Source organism: Notechis scutatus, chromosome 4 (genome assembly GCF_049901735.1).
Source record: "Notechis scutatus isolate UNSWTSFEM ecotype Mainland chromosome 4, rNotScu1.2, whole genome shotgun sequence".
In the NCBI taxonomy this organism is placed as follows: Eukaryota; Metazoa; Chordata; class Lepidosauria; order Squamata; family Elapidae; genus Notechis; species Notechis scutatus.
Window position 1 is genome coordinate 5,726,202 of NC_142012.1, and position 19,633 is coordinate 5,745,834.

The 19,633-nt window shown below is 42.4% G+C and overlaps 1 protein-coding gene across 1 annotated transcript in view; it reads right to left on the minus strand.

The window, feature by feature from the left end:
* LOC113428249 (uncharacterized) overlaps positions 1–8,097 on the minus strand; it is a 22,591-nt gene extending 14,494 nt beyond the window's left edge. Inside the window, exons 1-2 of the mRNA XM_087965734.1 lie at positions 7,932–8,097; positions 1,872–1,979 (exon numbers count right to left, since the gene is read on the minus strand). Of these exons, the coding sequence (XP_087821860.1) occupies positions 1,872–1,979; positions 7,932–8,097 (274 nt within the window). The remainder of the gene's footprint in view (positions 1–1,871; positions 1,980–7,931) is intronic.
* Between the last annotated feature and the right edge of the window lie 11,536 nt (positions 8,098–19,633).

Below are 19,633 nucleotides of genomic sequence, written 5' to 3' on the forward strand. Positions count from 1 at the left end.
TGCACGATCGTGGATTTCTGTCTGTCGCCGAAGCCCTTCCAACTCTTATGCATTTGTCACACCTGCATCCCATGAAGAGGATCAAGGCCCTCTCCTCCTGAGGAGACCACATCTCTCCCTTATCCTCTCCTCCCTGCGTGCCCTAGGATGGATAAGGGATGGGCCTGGGTCCTCCTCTGACTGCTCAGCTGGCCTCTGCCCTTCCCCAGCCTCCTCCACAATCTCCGGAGCCACACTTCCACTCCCTGTCAGCTGTTCCTCCTCTCCATCAGAGTCAGTCTCCACCAGGAGCATGACAGGGGTGACGTCAACAATAGACAGTCTAAGGTTAAAGTTTTTGGGGTTTGGGGAAGAAACTGTTAGGAATGTAAGTCACCTAACAGTTATTTGGGTTGGAAATATATAAACCAGGATAAACATTTTAATACTATATCTTTAAGAGAATGCTAAAACTGTAATTGGGTGTGGTTCCGCAAATGGCCATAAGATGGAGCCAGAAACCTGGGTTGTTTAGTCTCAGTGAGTTCCTGTTCCTGTTCTGTTGTTCTGGAGAGTGTTGCCATTCCTATTGAGTGTTAGTGATCATAGTTCGTCTTGGATTTGATGTAAGTCTGTTACTGAACTGTTTTTGATACTGGACTTTGTTATTTGGATTATCCCTGGACTGAAAACTGACTGCTTTAACTGTGAATGACTTGGACTGCTTGTTTGGACTTTACTTAAACATTTATTGGAAGTAAAAACCTACATTTTACTATACAGTGTATCTGTGTGCTAGTTGTGTGTTATTCTTCACTACTCTCACAACGTCTCTCTATGTGCGCTCATTCTCCTAACGGGGAATTACCTCAACAGGAACCACAGAGCCAGGTAGTGCATTCCAGGCATTGATCACTCTGTTGCTGAAGTCGTATTTCCTGCAATCGAGTTTGGAGCAGTTTACCTTGAGTTTGTATCTATTGTGTGCTCTTGTGTTGTTGTGGTTGAAGCTGAAGTAATCATTGATGGGTAGGACATTGCAATGGATAATTTAACTTACCCAGTTCCTGCCACCGTTCTTTGTATGTTTCAGCCTCCAAGCCCCCTAATCCTCTGGGTTGCTCTTCTCGGCACTCTTTCCAGAATCTCCACCTCTTTTATTTATTTTTTTAAATATTGTGGCAACCAAAACTGGATGCAGGATTCCAAGGCTGGTCTTACCAAGGGCATTATAGAAAGCGGTACTGACACTTCACGTGGCCCTCTGTTGATGCAGCCAAGGATTGTGTTGCCTTTTTTTTTTTTTTTTTGGCAGCTGCAGCACACGGCTGGCTCCCATTTAAGGGATAGTCCTCTAGGACTCCAAGATCCATCCCCTCACCAGAGGAAGATGGCTGAGATTTTGGAAAGAGAAGAGACAACTTGGGCCCAGCTCAGGATCCAAGCGCTTGCCATTGGCAGCAAGTGGTGTGTTTCAACTATTTTTTTACCACTGGTTTGTTGGGCATGGTTTGGTGGGAGCACTTTGCGCAGGTGTTTTGAGTCGCCTCCTGCAATCCTGCGCTCTCCCTGACGCTTCAGCAGCTGCCATGGGGCCATTGCTGTGCCGTGGAAAGCAGCTGCGCTTCAAAAGCAGGACATAAAGGTGAGTATGGGAGCCCGGGCAGGTGAGCCCAACAGCAGAGTGTCAAAGACAACTGATTCGGTTTCTGCTGTTCATCACCACTACCGGCTTGGCAGAACTGGGCCGAACTGGTAGAATACCACCACTGCTTGGCAGGGTTGAGCACACGGCATTCTCGCCAAATTCTTCCTCCCTGAAATCCTTGCCCGTTTCCAAATGTGGGGGTGAGCCCACCCCAAAGGGGCAGGATTCCTCCATCTCCACTTACCACTAGTAGCACTGAGGGATGGTTTTCTTAGTGCACTGGCATAGGTCCTCCTCAAGGTTTGCATGGGTGGTATGAAAGGACTGGGTGGTGCTTGAAGCAACTTAATATCTAAAATGAAGATAGGAGGAGAGCTGAAAGTCAGTGGTGGGATTCAAAATAATTTAACAACCACTTCTCTGCCCTAATGATTTCTTCCAACAACCAATTCACCAAACTGCTCAGAAAGTTAACCACACCAGTTCTCCCGAACTGGTGCCAACTGGCTGAATCCCACCACTGCTTAAAGTACAAAATATGAAGGAAACCCAAAGGAAATCTGACCCACGATGTGATCAGATCCAGCCCGTGGAGCTGGCGGCATCCTGGTCTACCCAGTGCGAAGAAGAAACTTGCCAGCAGTTTGGGGAGTGGCATCAAGCTGGCCACGCCCACCCAGTTGGCCGCACCCTCCTTTCCTCCCCACCCCACCCCCAGGTCAATGACAGCCCTGATGAGTTTGACACCCCTTGTGATGACCCAGGAGTGTAACACAAATGTAACAAAATCCAAAAAGTGAATACATGTCCTTTAATGCCTCCAACTTGGCTCCACTGTTCAATAAAACTTATTCAAAAATAGTCTTCAAAAGTAAGCAATACAGTCCAAACTTAATGAGCAGATAGAGGTGAAATAAGAAAACCAAAACAAACTACAATGAAGGAAATTCCACAACGGACCAGGATAAGTAATTACCAACTTCAAGGAGATAACAAGGCACAGTCTGTTGGAAAGGACACCAACCAAGATAACTTCAGCCCAAAATAAAACACGCTTTGCTTCTGGCAACTCTGTGTTGTAATCATCTCTCTTATATACAAGTCTCCCCAGCTGCAACCAATGAAGAGGATCATGGCCGCTTCCTCTCTCTTAAGCCAAGTTGTTGCCTTCTCCGTTCCTCCCTGCGTATCCTAGGATGCAGAGGGGATGGGCCTGGTTCTTCCTCTGTCTGCCCAGCCAGCCTCTGCCCTTCCCCAGCCTTCTCCATAACCTCCAGAGCAACACTTCCACTCCCTGTCAGCTGTTCCTCCTCTCCCTCAGAATCCGACTCTACCAAGGGCATGACACCCCTAGTCTAGTCCAGGGGTGGGTTTCTACCGGTTCTGTCCACCTTTGTAGAACCGGTAGCTCTGAAGAGCAGCAGACATAGAACCGATTCTATGTCTGCTGGTGTTTTTGCCCACCCGCCCGCCTCCTGGGCTCTTACCTGGCCTTTATTTCCTGCTTTTTCAACTTCAGCTGCCATGCGAGGCACAGCTGCAGTTTAAAAAGCAGGAAAAAAAGTGCTTTTTGAAAGGCTGCTTCTCTGCACGCAGCATGCTGATGACAATTTAAAGGCGCGCGCACGCAGCGTGCAGGGAAGCACATCATAAATCACCGAACCTCATAAATCACCAAACCGGTAGTTAACCCTGTCTGATCCCACCCCTGGTCTAGTTGCTATATATACATCAATAGAAAAAGAGTGTGAGATGTCTACATCACTACATCAGGGTGGGGAACTATGACCCTTTTATGACTTGTGGACTTCAATGCCAGAATTCCTGAGCCAGCCACACGGGAACGGTCACTAAATGAACTGTTGTAAGTTGAGGGCTACTTGTATAGGGGATAATAATAATAATAATAATAATAATAATAATAATAATAATAAATATTATTATATTATTATTATAAACTTTTATTCATTAAACATGAAACTCAAGTCAACTGAACATTTAAAAATGCATCCCAAATATTATTGAGTGGCACTGATGGTTGATACAGGTTGCTGACAGCATCTTAGGTATTATTATTATTATTATTATTATTATTATTATTATTATTATTATTATTATTATTCATTGCACAATCAGTCAGATGTTCAGACTGAGTTTGGCACTTTTGTCTACCTATTGAGTCTTAACAAGGACCTGGGATAAGCAAATCTGGATGTTTGATGGTGTTACAGATATCGCCGCAGGATGGAAGCTGTCCCAAGTAAAGCTGCCTTCTGCAATTGACTGATAGTAAATTTGTCAATGCCTATGGTGTTCAAGTGGTGCTCCAGTTGCTTTGGGAGTACACGCAAGGCACCTACTACTATTGGTACTAGCAGTCAGGGCTCCAGCATCCACCCCCCATTTAAATCATGAGTTAAAATCTCTCAGATTTTAAGGAAGATTTATTAGGAATGAACATGACGGTGCTACCTGGATGTAGCCGACTCTGAGTCACATCATTCATTTCACCCACCCCATCCCCTGGATGTATACTCTCCAATGGGACACATCCATAGCCAAGAGTCACCAATCATGTTCTCCAGTAATAATCTTGCAAGCCAAAAGCTGCGGTCGCCTAGAGATTATCTATGAAAGCATTTAAGGAATGCACTGCTTCTCCCACTCCCTTTCTGCTGGAAACTCTAAGAGACCAGATAAATATTTTTCAGTTGACACTACCCTTGCTTGCATCATCATCATCATTTTACTAAGCCACCCAGAAGGACTTAAAGTGAGCGGGCAGCATATAAATTTTCTTTTTCTAAATAAATAAAATTCAGGCCAAAGGAGTTTAAGAGAAGGGAATAAAAGTTCATCCCTCTTTAAACATTTATACTTGGCAAGTTTGGCCACCTGTGCTTAAGGAGGCAGCCCTTAACACCTGTTTATTTAGTTGACCAAAGTTACAAAGGCACTGAAAAAACTGACTTATGGCCGTATCTTCACCCTTACAACCATTGCTGCATCCCCACGGTTCCGGGATCCAAATTCAGATGCTTGGCCACCGATTCGTATTTACGATGGTTTCAGCGCCTCAAGCTCACATGATCCCCTTTTGCGACCTTCTGCCAAGCAAAGTTAACGGGGAAGCCAGATTCACTTAACCGCCGTATTGCTCACTTAACAACGGCAGGGATTCGGTTAACAATGGTGGCAAGAAAGGTCATTCAGTGGGGCTCTTAACCAATGTCTCGCTTAGCAATGTGGACATTTGGGGCTCAGCTGGGGGTTGCAAGGCGAGGACTAACATGTAGTGCAGGCTTTTTATTCAACCGGGGAGTCCTCAACTTATGACAGCAATGGAGCTCAACATTTCTCTTGTTAAGCGAGGTCTTGGTTAAGTGAGTTTTGCCCTGTGTTACAACTTATCCTGCCTCTGTTGATTTTTTTTTAAACAAATTTTATTAGTTTTTAAAGACAAACAAAACATAAACCTTGTACACATTAAACCTCTTTCCCTTGTAAATTTTTACAAGGCAGATAATACAATATTTTATACAGTGTAATTTTAATATATCCCATTTCTACTTAAGTATCTTTTAACACTCTCATTTCTTCTCTTTAAATTTAATCATCATATTCATATTTCCCTCTGTCTTGTTTGCAATTATTCTCCTCCCGCTTTCCTCCAAGGTTTTATTGAATCTCACATAGACATAAACACACAAAACACATAAAGTAAAACTTCTTTTCAAAAATTAGCTTGGCCCCGGATTACCACTCTTTGTATGGACTTCGATTAAATTCATATTCATCTTATATGCCATTACCTATCTTAATTACCATTCTGTAACTTCTTTATAACTTCTCCCCGCTTTCACTCTTCTTAATTCTATTTTGTTTATTAACTTAATTTAAATCATTATATTTCTATCCTTTGTCCATTGTTTTCCAATTGTCTATTTATTTCATTCCCCATAATAAAATAAAAGAATTTCTCCTGAAATCACAAATCAAAGTATGATGCCTTTCCATCGCACCTCTAAATTAACATTTAAGGTAACTCCAAATTCCTATCTGATTCTGCTTAGTACATACTACTTACAAAAAGAAAATAGTGAATCCATAACGTAATTAAATATATCATTAAACATTAAATCTCATAACATTCCAATTATCTATTTCAAAAACAAGTATTACAATAATATATTCATACTAACATCCACACAATAGTCAATTAAAATCTATATTTAAACTAAGTATTTTAAACCTTCCTTTTAATATTTTATTAAATCTTAAATTCTACCATTATTAAACCTTTAATATTTTAGTCTTTACTCAAATCTTATAAAATTATAATTTTCTATTTCTAATACAAATACTACAATACTATCATATGTACCTTGCAGAATCCTTTTAAAACAAAATTATATTACCCTTTATCCCTAAAAAACATTTCTTTTTCACATCTTGTTTCATACCTCGTGGCCTTTTTCCCCCTTCTTCCTCCCTGTCTTATCCCATCTGGTCTTTTTACCCCCTTAACTTCCCCTCTCTGTTGTATTTCTCTTTCCTTTTGCTTTCTAGCCTTATATTGATTTTGCATCTTATTTTTCTCTTTCTTAGATATTTTTTTAAGTCTTATATCCTTTTTTTTCCCTTTCTTTCTCCTTCCTTTCTTAAGCACCTCTATGGGTTCATTAAAGATGGCTTCTTCTTCTTCTTCTTCTTCTTCTTCTTCTTCTTCTTCTTCTTCTTCTTCTTCTTCTTCTTCTTCTTCTTCTTCTTCTTCTTCTTCTTCTTCTTCTTCTTCTTCCATCAATTGTTGTATTTGCTGATAAGTAGCAAGCGCCATTTCTAAAAAGCAAAAAATTTCTCCCACATCGTCTTTCTTTATTTTGCCATATTCCTCTCTCAGTTCATCAGCAGATAAAGTCATTGTAAATCCTCTTCTTCTTCTTCTTAAAACAGCCAAAGATATTTCCAAGCTTAAAGCAAATCCCAAAGTCCCAAAGTCACCAAACAATCCAAACAAAGCACAAAGTTCTTCCCTTCTTCCTGGGTTAAAATCAGTTGCAAAGGGAGAAAAAAAACCAGTCTGTATTTTAAATTCTTATTACAGTAACTTCCAATCTCTAAAATCTTCCAGGCATCTCCTTCAACAAAATCTTAGTATAAATTTTCCTTTTGTCCTCTCCCTTCCCATTTATAACAAGAAGCTTTAGATTTTTACCTTTTATAGAATAGTAGTATTTTCAGCATTCATTTGTTAATTCCATGTGGAAGGAGAGTAAACTTTCACTTTAAACACTTTCACTCGCCGCTTGCAAATCTCTTCTGGAAACAAAGTATCTTTCAAACAAAAACCAAATCTTAGATTTCAGGGTATTAAATGTATCTTCTAGTCCCAGTTCAGCCAAAAAACTTTCGCTTCAAAATTTCTCCTTCTTCCTCCAGCACGATCTTGTCCGGTTGCTGGCTTCTTTGTGGCGGCCATTGCTGACCGCCGCTGGACCGACTTGAGAAAAGGAGGTTATGCCAGGTGGGGAAGGGGTCTGCGAACACCCCAACCCCTTGTCCGGATCCTCCCTGTCTTTGGTTGCCTCTACGGGCAACCTTATCCTCCAGACCCGTCTGGGTCGGAGGAACCAAAGTGGCTAGCGCGGCGGGATCACAGAGATCGCGAAACCCCGCCGCCTCCGAAGCCTGGCAAAACCGGAAGTCTCTGCCTCTGTTGATTTTTAACATGGTTGTTAAGTGAATCTGGCTTCCCCGTGGAATTTGCTTGTCAGAAGGTCACAAAACAGGGTCACATGACCCCTCTGGGGACACTGCGACCATCATAAATACGAGTCCATGGCCAAGCATCTGAATTTGGATCCGGTGACCACGGGGAGGCTACAATGATTGTGTGAAAAACGGCCCAGAGTCCAGAGGTGGGATTCAGCTGGTTCAAACTGGTTCTAGATAAGTGGTAGCAGAAATTTTGAGTAGTTCAGAGAACCGGAAAATCCCACCTCTAACTGGCTCTGCCCTCATATAGTCTCTGCCTCCTGAGTCCCAGCTGATTGGCTGGGTCTTCTTTGGTTGCCCTGCACAGGAGAACGGAGCTGGAAAGCAGGTTAATGGAGTGGGGAGGGAAGGGGGATTTTGCAGTTACCTTCCCCTGCCACGCCCACCAAGCCACGCCCACAGAACTGGTAGTAAAAAATATTTTTGAATCCCACCACTATCCGAGTCCCTTTTTGGTCAGTGCCGTTATAACTTAGAATGGTCACTAAACAAACTGTCGTAAGTCGAGGACTTCCTGGCCAGAACTTACAGTGAACCGTTGATACGATAAAGACGCAGAAACAGAAGATCCCAAACAGTCGAATCACTCGCCATTTCACCTCTGGAGGGATCGCTTTGAATTTAGGCACGTGGATTATTTCGTCTGGGGGAGGCGGTGGTGGAGGAGGGGGTGGAGGGGGCTTCTTGGGGGCCATGGCTGGGGAGAAAAGAAGACGACCCAGTCACAAAGAGGACCCAGTACAAGGGACCATCCATCACCCGCCCTCTCTCCTGGTCAGCCCCTCCCCCTCCCGCAGGCCTTCCACATCTGGGCAAGGGGGAGGCTGGCACAAGCAGGAGACCCCCAGGCCATGGAGGGGATGAAACCCTCCAGGGATGGAGCACACACAACTTCTGGATGCAAGCCATCCCGTTGATTAAAGGTTCTCACTGTTAGGAAATTTCTCTGTTAGGAAATCCTTGTATACTTCCTGGAAATTGGGCATATGCCTGTTATGTACTGCATTGTGGAGGGAGGGAGGGAGGGAAGGAAAGAAGCAAGGAAGCAAGGAAGGAGAAGGAGGGAGGGAGGGAGGGAGGGAGGGAGGGAGGGAAGGAAAGAAGCAAGGAAGCAAGGAAGGAGAAGGAGGGAGGGAGGGAGGGAGGGAAGGAAAGGAAGGAAGGAAGGAAGGAAGGAAGGAAGGAAGGAAGGAAGGAAGGAAGGAAGGAAGGAAGGAAAAGAAAGAAAGAAAGAAAGAAAGAAAGAAAGAAAGAAAGAAAGAAAGAAAGAAAGAAAGAAAGAAAGAAAGAAAGAAAGAAGAGATGAAGGAAGGAAGAATGAGGGAGGCAAGAAGGAAGGGAAAGACAGAGAAAGAAAGAGAGGGAGAAAAAGAGAGAGAAAGAAAAAGAAAGCAAATGAGAAAGAAAGAGAAAGGAGGTAAAGGAAGGAAGGAGGAGGCAGGGAGGGAAGAAGGAAGGGAAAGAAAGAAAAAGAGGGAGAAAAAGAGAAGAAAGAAAGAAAGAAAGAAAGAAAGAAAGAAAGAAAGAAAGAAAGAAAGAAAGAAAGAAAGAAAGAAAGAAAGAAAGAAAGAAAGAAAGAAAGAAAGAAAGAAACAGGGGGATGAAGGAAGGAGGAGGGAGGGAGGGGAAAAAAGAAAGAAGGAAGGAAGGAAGGAAGGAAGGAAGGAAGGAAGGAAGGAAAGAAAGAAAGAAAGAAAGAAAGAAAGAAAGAAAGAAAGAAAGAAAGAAAGAAAGAAAGAAAGAAAGAAAGAAAGAGGGGGAAGGAAAAACAGAAGGAAGGATCAGCCCTCTGGAGTCAAAATGTTAAGATGACCAGCCACCATGAAATCAACGTTCTGCCCCTTTTATGTACCCTACAGGCATGACACGAGGCAGGGGTGTTCGGCTGCCCTCTTGACCCTTTTAAACCCAACTCTCGTGGACATCCCTGTGTTATGGGTATCCCACCTCCACAAGTGGTAGGAAACTTCTCCAAAACAATGGAAGGGCATCGGCCTTCACATCTCATCAACACCCCACAGGAAGCCTTTTATCCATGCTCTGAAAGCTACTGGAAAGCATCTCGCGGCCTTCAACCCTCCCCACCACCCAGGAAAGAAGTCGCCCGTCAGATGTGGCCAAGCTCCAACAGGACAACCCCAGCGCCTGTTGGAGGAGACCTTGGAGCAGCAAAGAGAGGGAGATACCAGCAGAGTCTCCGTTCTGTCCCAAGCAGCCATCTTCAAATGAAATGAGAAGGTTATGGGACAAGAACTCCCCAGTCCTGCTGGCTGCTCCAAGGCAAAGCCAGGCAGGGAAGTTGGTAGGGTAGCCCAGTGGTGCTATGATACCAGTTCAGACTGGTTTGGCCGAACCGGTTGTAAAAAAGAGCCTCTGACAATCAGCTGAAAGTCCTCCCGCCCGCCCTTGTGCTTTCCCCTTCTTTATCCTCTCAGCCGATTGGCCCTGCAGGCCTCACCTGGTGTGGGGAAAGCTGTGCACGCGTGTTAGGTGCACATGCACGCACGTACGATCAACAAACCAGTGGTGGAACAGGTAGGATCTAGTGGTGGCATTCAAACATTTTTACCACCGGTTCGGTGGGCGTGGCTTGGTGGGCACACTTTGCATGCGTGCACACACTTTGCCTGCACGCATGTGCCAAATGCACTTTGCGCAGGTGCAGAGGCATCCCAACTCACCTCCTGCAAGCCTGCACTCTCCCGGTCGCTTCAGCAGCTGCCGTGCGGCACTCTGCTGTGCCGCGCAAAGCAGTTGCGCTTCAAAATCAGAGGATAAAGGTGAGTACCGGAGGCCGGACAGGCGGGTGGGCCCAATAGCAGAGTGGCAGAGAGATACCGGTTCAGTCTCCGCTGCTCATTAGTGCTACCCACAGCTCATCGGCGCTACCCGTGGTTCTGTAGCTCTACCCGGCGCTACAGAACTGTGCTGAACCGGTAGAATACCACCACTGGTTGGATCCAGGGGTGGGATTCTACCAGTTCGCACCTATTCGCTAGAACCAGTTGTTAACATTTTAAGCAGTTCGGAGAACCGGTTTTTAGAAGAAATTACTGGGCTAATCCTGTAAGGAAGGCAGGAAGGAAACATCCTGGTGTTGCTTACAGAAACTGCCTCTCCGTTAACCCTTATTACATTCTTGGCAGGACTAGACTTCCTGTCTCAGGAACTTCTCTGGAGTTTGTCTCCCCTCCTTTGCTGGTACTTTGCTTGTGTGGAGTGACCATTCAAAGTTACAATGGCACTGAAAAAAGTGACTTATGACCATTTTTCACACTTACGACTGTTGCAGCATCCCCACAGTCCTGAGAGGCCAGGCGAGGAGATGCGTGCCTCGATGTGAGTGATATCAAGTTGGCCACGCCCAGCCAATAACATGACCACCAAGCCACGTCCACCTGGTCACATGACCACCAAGCCACACCCACCAACTAAGCCACACCCACAGAACCGGTTGTTTAAAAATTTGAATCCCACTGCTGGTGTAGGCCTCGAGGTCATCTCAAGAGACCTTGACCAGGCAAATCCACAATGCTCACCTGACATCCATGATTGGGCTTGGAGGGCTTGGAGACCAAGACACCCAGACTGGAGGACTCCCAGAAGCAAGCCAGACTGAAGTCAAAGCTGCTACCAGGACTCCTCTTTGTTGGAGCTTAAACTGGAAAGCTGCTTTTTACGGATGAAGTCCTTCGAGAGAACAACATCAAAAACCCTTGGAAATAAGATCAACCGGTGGGACAGAAATCATGGACACCCCATCCCTGGAGGTTTTTAAGAAGAAACGAGACAGCCACTTATCTGAAATAGTATAAGTTCTCCTGCTTGAGCAGGGGGCTGGACTAGAAGACCTCCAAGGTCCCCTCCAGCTCTATGCTATGCTATGCTATGGCAATGGCAATAGCTATAGCACTTAGACTTATCTATCGCTTTATAAGGCTTTTACAGCCCTCTCTAAGCGGTTTACAGAGTCAGCCGCTTGCCCCAACAATCTGGGTCCTCATTTTACCCACATTGGAAGGATGGAAGGCTGAGTCAACCTTGAGCCTGGTGGGATTTGAACTGCCAAATTGCAGGCAACTGGCTGCAGCAGAAGTAGCTTGCAGTACAGCATTCTTTTTTAAAAAAATAAATTTTATTGATTTTACAATTAAAACAAACCAACAACAACACATACATAAATGAAAGAGAGAAAAAGAAGAAAGGGAGAAGAAAATAGAAAGAAAGAAAAAGAAAACAATTAAAAACATTCTCATCTTCAACAGTTTGTAAGACCTCTTTTTTATCCTTATTTTATGCCATATACACACACCTAATCCTTACATATATCTGTGTATCACTACTATGGATTTATCCTATCCTCTTTTGCCTTTTCGTGTGAAGTCTATCTTTGGTCTATCCATTTGTACCAGCAGTTCCCGCTGTTGTAGTATATTGAAGTGTCTTTATTTTTTAATGCCAAAATTAATTTGTCCATTTCTGCACAACTTCAAATTTTTTGAATGATCATCTCCTCTGATGGAACATGAGGCTTCTTCCAACATTGTGCAAAAGCCAATCTGGCCGCTGTCAAAATGTGTATTGTTATATATTTCACTTTTTTTGATATTTGTTTATCAAAGATCCCTAACAGAAAGGACTCTGGTTTGAATTTGATCTGTTCTCTTGTCATTTCTTCCAGCCAATTTCTAATTTTCTGCCAATATTTTTGAGCTTCTGTACAGGACCACCACATATGGAAAAAAGTTCCCTCTTTTTTTTTTTTGCATTTCCAGCAATTCGGACTCATGTTGGGGTGCATCTTCACTAATCTTGAAGGAGGAAGGTGCCATCTATAAAACATTTTATAGGCGTTTTCTTTGTATGCTACCGATTTTGTAATTTTATTATTTCTACCCCAGACCTTTTCCCATTCTGTTATGGTGATGCTACATCCTATATTCCTACTCCAGGCTATCATGTTCCCTTTTACAATTTCTTCTTCTAATTCTACTTCTAATAAATAATTATAAAATTTTGTTATTATTTTTTTTTGCCCGATCCTAATAAAATGTTATCTAATTGCTGGAGTTTATTGTTAATTCCAAATTCTTTCTTGTCCTGTTTATATCTACTTTGAATTTGAAGATATGCCCTCCGATCAATTTTAAGTCCCCGCTCTTGAAGTTCTTGCCATGATTTCAAATTTCCTTGTGTATCCAATAGATCCTTATATTTAATCATTTTAGTGATATCCAGATTATTTGGGTGAATCATCGCCTCCATTGTTGAAATCCAAATTGGTATTTTTAAATAGTGTTTTTTCCATATTTTCTTCCAATTAGTTAATAATGAGTCTCTGATTAGGTGTCTGAAAATATTTCTGGCTAGTTTTCCCTACATCCCATAAAAAAGCATGCCACCCCCTTTGCAAGTCATGGCAGGGAAGAACTCTGGTTTTGGGAATCTGGATTAATGCCATCCCAATTCTCTTAGTGGTAATCTACGCCCCGAACGGAGATCAAAAAGAGTTTTTTAAGCATCTTTATGGAAAAATAGTAGGATTGGAAAAAAGAAACATTTGTATCATAGGAGACTTTAATTCTATTGCTGATTATCAAAAAGACTGGGGGGAAGAACAAAGGGGGGGAAAGAGAGCTTCCCAAGATATGTATGGAAATGATGAAGGAGTTAAATTTGATTGATATATGGAGAAGATTACATCCTGAGAAAAAACAATTTACATTCTATTCAAATCCTCATCAAATACAGACACGAATTGATATGGCATGGATGAATGGGGAAATAGCAAATGAGATAAAAGGGATTGAAATTTTACCTAATGAATGGGCAGATCACAATCCAATTCAGATAATATGGAAGGGTAGGGAAAAACCCAAGAAAAGATGGACATTAAATACTCAGTTAATAAGAGAAAAAGAATACACCAACAAACTCAAGGAGGAATTAAATTATTTCTTAAAGGAAAATGATAATGGAGCAACTACGAAACAAAACATTTGGGATACAATGAAGGCAGTAATAAGAGGTATAACAATCTCTAACGCCAAGAGGAATAAGGAAAAATACGCCCAGCAAAACAAATTACAATAAAAAATTAAGGAATTAGAAACTCAATTACAGAGTACCCCAAAGGATTCAAAATTGCAAAATCAGATAATAATAACTAAACATAAACTGAATTTAATTGAACAAGAGAGAATGATTATAAATTTGAATACAACTAGACAAACTTATTTTGAGCATGCTAATAAGCCAGGGAGATGGCTATCATATAGACTAAAAAAAAGGAAAGAAAAGAGATTGATATACCAGCTAATAGATGGAAAGGGGGATATACAACAGGAGATAGAACAGAAAAAAGAAATTGCCCATAAGTATTTTGAAGAGTTATGTAAAAAGGAAGAAGTTAACGAAGATAGAATAAGAAACTATTTAGATGAAGTAAAGGATAAAGCAATTGGGGAAGAAATGGAAGAATTATTAAACAAAGACATTACTTGGTTTGAACTGAAATCAGCAATAGAGAACCAGAAAAACAATAAATCCCCGGGACCAGATGGGATTCCAGGGGAGCTGTACAAGGCAATAGCAGAACAAATAGGACCTCTTATGGTGGAAGTTTTTAATGACATCTTATTGGCAGCCAGGTTGCTGGACTCATGGAGGGGGGCATTGATTTTGCTGATCCCGAAGGAGGATTCGGATCCCCAATATATACATAATTATAGGCCGATTTCACTGTTAAATACTGCTTACAAAATACTCACTTCTATTATAGCAAGTAGACTAAAAAGAATGTTAAATGAGCATATATATGAAGATCAAAATGGATTTCTCCCGACCAGACAAATCAGGAACAACTTAAGAATAGTACTAGATGTCTTAGAATTTTACGAAGCCCACCCCGAAAAACAAATTGCACTTATGTTTTTAGATGCAGAGAAGGCCTTTGATAATTTAAATTGGCAATTTTTAATCCAAAAAATTTATAATATGAATTTAGGCACCAAATTTGAAAATATTATGACAACCATTTATGATACACAACAGGCTAATATTATAATAAACGGGGAATATACCCGCCCAATAAAAATAGAAAAAGGAGTCAGACAGGGCTGCCCACTCTCACCCCTGCTCTTCATATTATCATTAGAAACATTACTAATGCGAATTAGACAGAACCCAGACATAAAAGGATTAAAGGTTAAGAAAGAAGAATATAAGTTGCAAGCGTTTGCGGGTGATATGATTTTTTTCATTGAGGAACCAATAGAAAGAGGACAAAAATTGATGAATGAATTAGAATAATTTGGAGCAGTAGCAGGACTTAAAATTAATAGGAAGGAAAAAAATTAATGACTAAAAATTTAACAGAAAAACAGAAAATAGAACTAGAAGAAGTTATGGGAATACAAGTAATAAAGAAAGTTAAATACTTAGGAATATGGTTGACAGCACATTGTAAGACACTTAAGGAAAATAATTATGATAAATTGATGCAACAGGTAAAGAAGGATTTAGAAACATGGGGCAAACTTTCATTATTAGGCAGGATTGCTGCTATTAAAATGAATATTCTTCCAAAATTCCTATATATATTTCAGACGATCCCAATCAAAGTACACAATTTTTTTTTTTTTTTGAAGAACTCAATAAAATAACTGTAAAATTTATCTGGCAAGGGAAAAAGCCCAGAATAAATTTAAAGGCAATGCAGGATATGAAGAGCAAGGTAGGGCTGGCACTTCCAAATTGGGAGTTGTATTATAGTGCAGCCTCTTTAGTATGGTTGAAGGAATGGGTGAATTTAACCAATAAGAGAATATTATTCTTAGAAGGCCATGGCAGTACAGCATTCTAACCACTACGCCACCAAGACTCATATATCTATGCTATGCTATTTCTATTTCTATTCTATTTCTACTGTACTCTACCCAGATATAAAGAAAAACACCTGATTTTGTACCTTCTACTTGTGATTTCTCTTAAAAGTCCAACACTTATGTTTACTATCTTCTTCTCCTGCGTTGCTGAATCTTGAGCAAGTTTTTATTGGGGATTTTCATTGCTCTCCTATGTTTTTCCACCTGCTTGGTCTTCTTGATAATCCTAACTGGGGACATCCAACAGCCCTGTGACTCCAGCTGCTTGCTGATTGGCTGCTGGGGGGGGTGGGCCTCAGCAAAGCATTCACAATCCCCAGCACACCTGTAGGTGAAGGGAAAGTGGGATTGTGACATAATGGGATGGGAGAAGGACACAGGCAGGCTTTGCAACCAGCTTTGGACACCACGATATTGAGAGGAAAAAAAAGATGTTGAGACTCTGGAAAGAGAAGAACAAGAGAGATGATTAGGAGACTGGAGCCTAAAACATATGAAGAACGGTTACAGGAACTGGGCCTGGCTAGTCTAGTGAAGAAAAGGACTAGGGGTGACATGATAGCAGTCTTCCAATATTTGAGGGACTGCCACAAAGAGGAGGGGGTCCAAGAGAAGAAACAATGGATGGAAGCTACTCAAGGAGAGAAGCAGCCTAGAACTAAGGAATTTCTTATTGAGAACAATCAATCAGTGTTAATGGCTTGTGTCTAGAGGTTGTACATGCCCCATCACTGGAGGTTTTTACAGACAACCAGAGTTGGAAGGGACTTTGTAGGTCATCTAGTCGAACCCTCACCCCCTAAGCAGGAGACCCTACACCATTTCTGAAAGATGGGAGTCCAATCTCTTCTTAAAAGTCTCAAGTGATAAAGCTCCCGCAACTTCTAAAGGCCAACTGTTCCACTGGATGATTGTTCTCACTATCAGAAAGTTTCTCCTTATTTCCAGGTTAAATCTCTCTTGTTTGGTGTCCATCCATTATTCCTTGTCTGGCCTTCAGGTGCTTTAGAAAATAGAAAATTTTAAGAGGCGACCGGGCAGATACTTGCCCTGAAATGAGACTGGGTGTGCTGCTTGAGCAGGGGGTTAGACTAGAAGACCTCTAAGGTCCCTTCTAGCTTGGTGATTTTAAGTGTAGCTTTCCCTTCAAAGAAGAGGAGGTGCAACCTATTCTCCAAAGCACCTGAAAGCAGTAGAAGAAACAATGGATGAAAACTACTCAAGGAGAGATTTAATCAGTGGAACTGCTTGCCACCAGAAGTTGTGGCTGCTCCATCATTGGAGGTCTTCAACAAAAGATTGGACAGCCATTTGTCTGAATGGTATAGAGTCTCTTGCTTGCACAAGGCTGGACTAGAAGACATCCAGGGTCCCTTCCAACTCTGCTATTCTGTTACACAGCTCCTGTCTTTAGAAACTGTGTTGTATTTTACCACATTGCTGGTTCACGGTGATCCTACGACGTGTGTTTGGAAAGAAGAGGAACACTCTCAACTCAGAAAGGGCAGGTGAACTTTTAATTCTGCAGACTACACAGCCCTCCCAGCTTCTCTAACCTGCCCAGGTGCTCAGACCATCCATGTTTGCTCTGAAAGATCCCACCCACATCTCCGCCACATCCTTCCGTCACCAACAAGAATCCTTTTTGACGGACGGGGTTTGGTTGACCACAGTTGGTAAAAGATGCCGTGGTGGTACAGTGGGGAGGCTGCAGTATCGCAGGCTAACTCTGCCGACTGCCAGCGGTTCGATACTGACCGGCTCAAGATTGACTCAGCTTTCCACCCCGAGGTGGTATTCAGCCAGTTCTGACCATTTCTGGAGAACTGGTAGCGGAAATTTTGAGTAGTCCCACCTCTGACTGGCCCCTCCAACCCCATCTATTCTCTGCCTCCCACATCCCAGCTGATCAGGTGGGTCTTCTTTGGTTGTTCTGCACAGGAGAACAGAGCTGAAAAGCAGGTTAGTGGGGTGAGAAGGGAATGGAGATTTTGCAGTATCCTTCCACTTTCATTCTAACCAAGCCACGCCCACCAAACCAGTAGTAAAAAAAAGTTTGAATACCACCACTCACTGCACAGAAGTTGAGATGGTATCCCACTCCCCGTTCAAACTGGGAATTCAGAGAATTCCTGCCTCTCTCCCATTCTATGCCTGAATTTACTTAACAATGGCTGTGTTCAGTTAGGTGTTACCACTGGGCATGACTGGTTGAAGAGCAATGATGCTTCCATCAATGACCAACCCCTGAATTCCTTGGTGGGAGCTGCCTGCTGAAAACTGCCCTAAACCAGGTGTGTGTGTGTCTTCAACTGGTTGTGCCATGGACCCAGCCCCCCTCTGGGGACCCCTTCTCAGAAAAACGTACTTCAATGCACAGCATCAAATACTGTCAAAGACGTCAATTATGCCAAAATGCAGCTGTCGGAAGAGTCAGTGCTCACAGGGCTATTCAAGTCCAAAGAATCTTTGAAATGCAGACTGGGTTGATTTTTATCCATATCAAGAATTGGTTTTGTGTCAAGGGAACAAGATGGCCCCACAGATATTTGGGATGGGTGACAGAGAAGGAAATGCCATTTCAGCTTGTTACACAGCATATCCTCAGGAACCTGTGGCGTTTTGGGGATATGTATGTGTTAGGAATAACAAGGTTACCTAATATAGTTTGGGTAAAATAATATATATAAACTATGATAGTAAGTTTAAGTGTGTGTCACTTTAAACTGCAAAGCATGTAATTTTGGGTGCGGTTGTAAAACCGCCATAAGAGGGAGCAAGAGAACCTGCTGGATTGCTGACTATGCTGGATTAATGGTTTGCCAACTGCGTGTTCCCTGATGCTGAGTTTTTGAACGTCGAAGGAAGAAAGGAGGTTTGACTTCTTTACTGCGAGAAGATATAATACTGGACTGATATTTGTAAGTTTACTAACCTCTTTTTCGACACTGGACTTTGCAATTGAATAATCCTCGTACGGACTGAACTAGTGAATGATATATGGACTGTTTGACTATGCTAAAAACTCTTACTGGAATAAACTATTTAACTAGCACAGTGTATCTGTTTTACTGAGTGTAAGCTACAAAAACATTTATCTCACATATTTGCCTGCCTGCCTGACTGCTGTGCACATTCTGCTAGGGTGTATCCCTAACACTATGTATGTATGTATGTATGTATGTATGTATGTATGTATGTATGTATGTACATACGTACGTACGTACGTACGGTATTCAGCTTTGTTCGGGTATTTTCCCACGTCATTATAGTTGTGCTTTTAAAGTTGTAGCAACGTTTCGGCAGAATCTCATCTGCCATCATCAGGCTTCTGTATTGTGTTCGTCTGTGAGTCAGACTTTCACAGCCATTTCTGTTTTAAATTTGGGGCTAGCCTACTGTTGTGCCAGAATGGTTTTTTCTTCATCCTGATTGGTTGGGAGTCTTGGTCTGTGTTTATTGGAGTTTGCTGTGTTCTGCTTGATCGGTGTTTCTAATATCTTCTGTCTGTTTTGTGGCTTTTTTTGTCTTGATTGGCTGGCAACATTGTGTTCCTGTATTGGAGGCTTTTAGTGCATTTATCATTTATTAGGAAGCTAGGTTTCATCTGGGTGCCTGGTTGGGGTGTGTTTGAGCTGGAGGTATCTGGGTGCCTGGTTGGGGTGTGTTTGAGCTGGAGGTATCTGGGTGCCTGGTTGGGGTGTGTTTGAGCTGGAGGTATCTGGGTGCCTGGTTGGGGTGTGTTTGAGCTGGAGGTATCAGGGGATCTGTTTGTGCCCAGGTGTTTGCCTGGCTTGTGGTGTGGAGATTTTTTTGTTTGTGAGTGCAGGCTTCCAAATAATTGACAGTCTGCTGGAATCATCTCTTCTATTCATGCTTTCAGGTCTTTTTTCAATCTCTATGGCTTCTCTGATAATTCTGTGGCTGGGGTTTTCTATAGTGGCTAGGGTTTTGGTGCCATTGAAGTCGATGCTATGCCCTGTTGCTTTCATGTATTGGACTAGTGAGGAAGTGTGTTCCAGCTTTTTTACTGCATTTTTGTGTTCATCCAGGCGGGTACTTATTCTTCTATTGGTCTGTCCAATGTATGTGGCAGGGCATAATGCACAGGGGACTTCATATATGCCTTGGTTTTCCGGGTCAATTTTATCTTTGGGATTTGTTAGGATGGCTGCTATTTTTCTGTCTGTTTTGAAGGCAGTCTTGATGTGATGCCTGTGTAGTATCTATCTGATTTTGTCTGTAGTACTTCTTATGTAGGGCAGGACAGCTGTTCCATAGATCTGTTCATCTTCTAGGTCTCCATTATGTCTCAGTGTATTTTTGTGGATCAAGCCGGTAATTT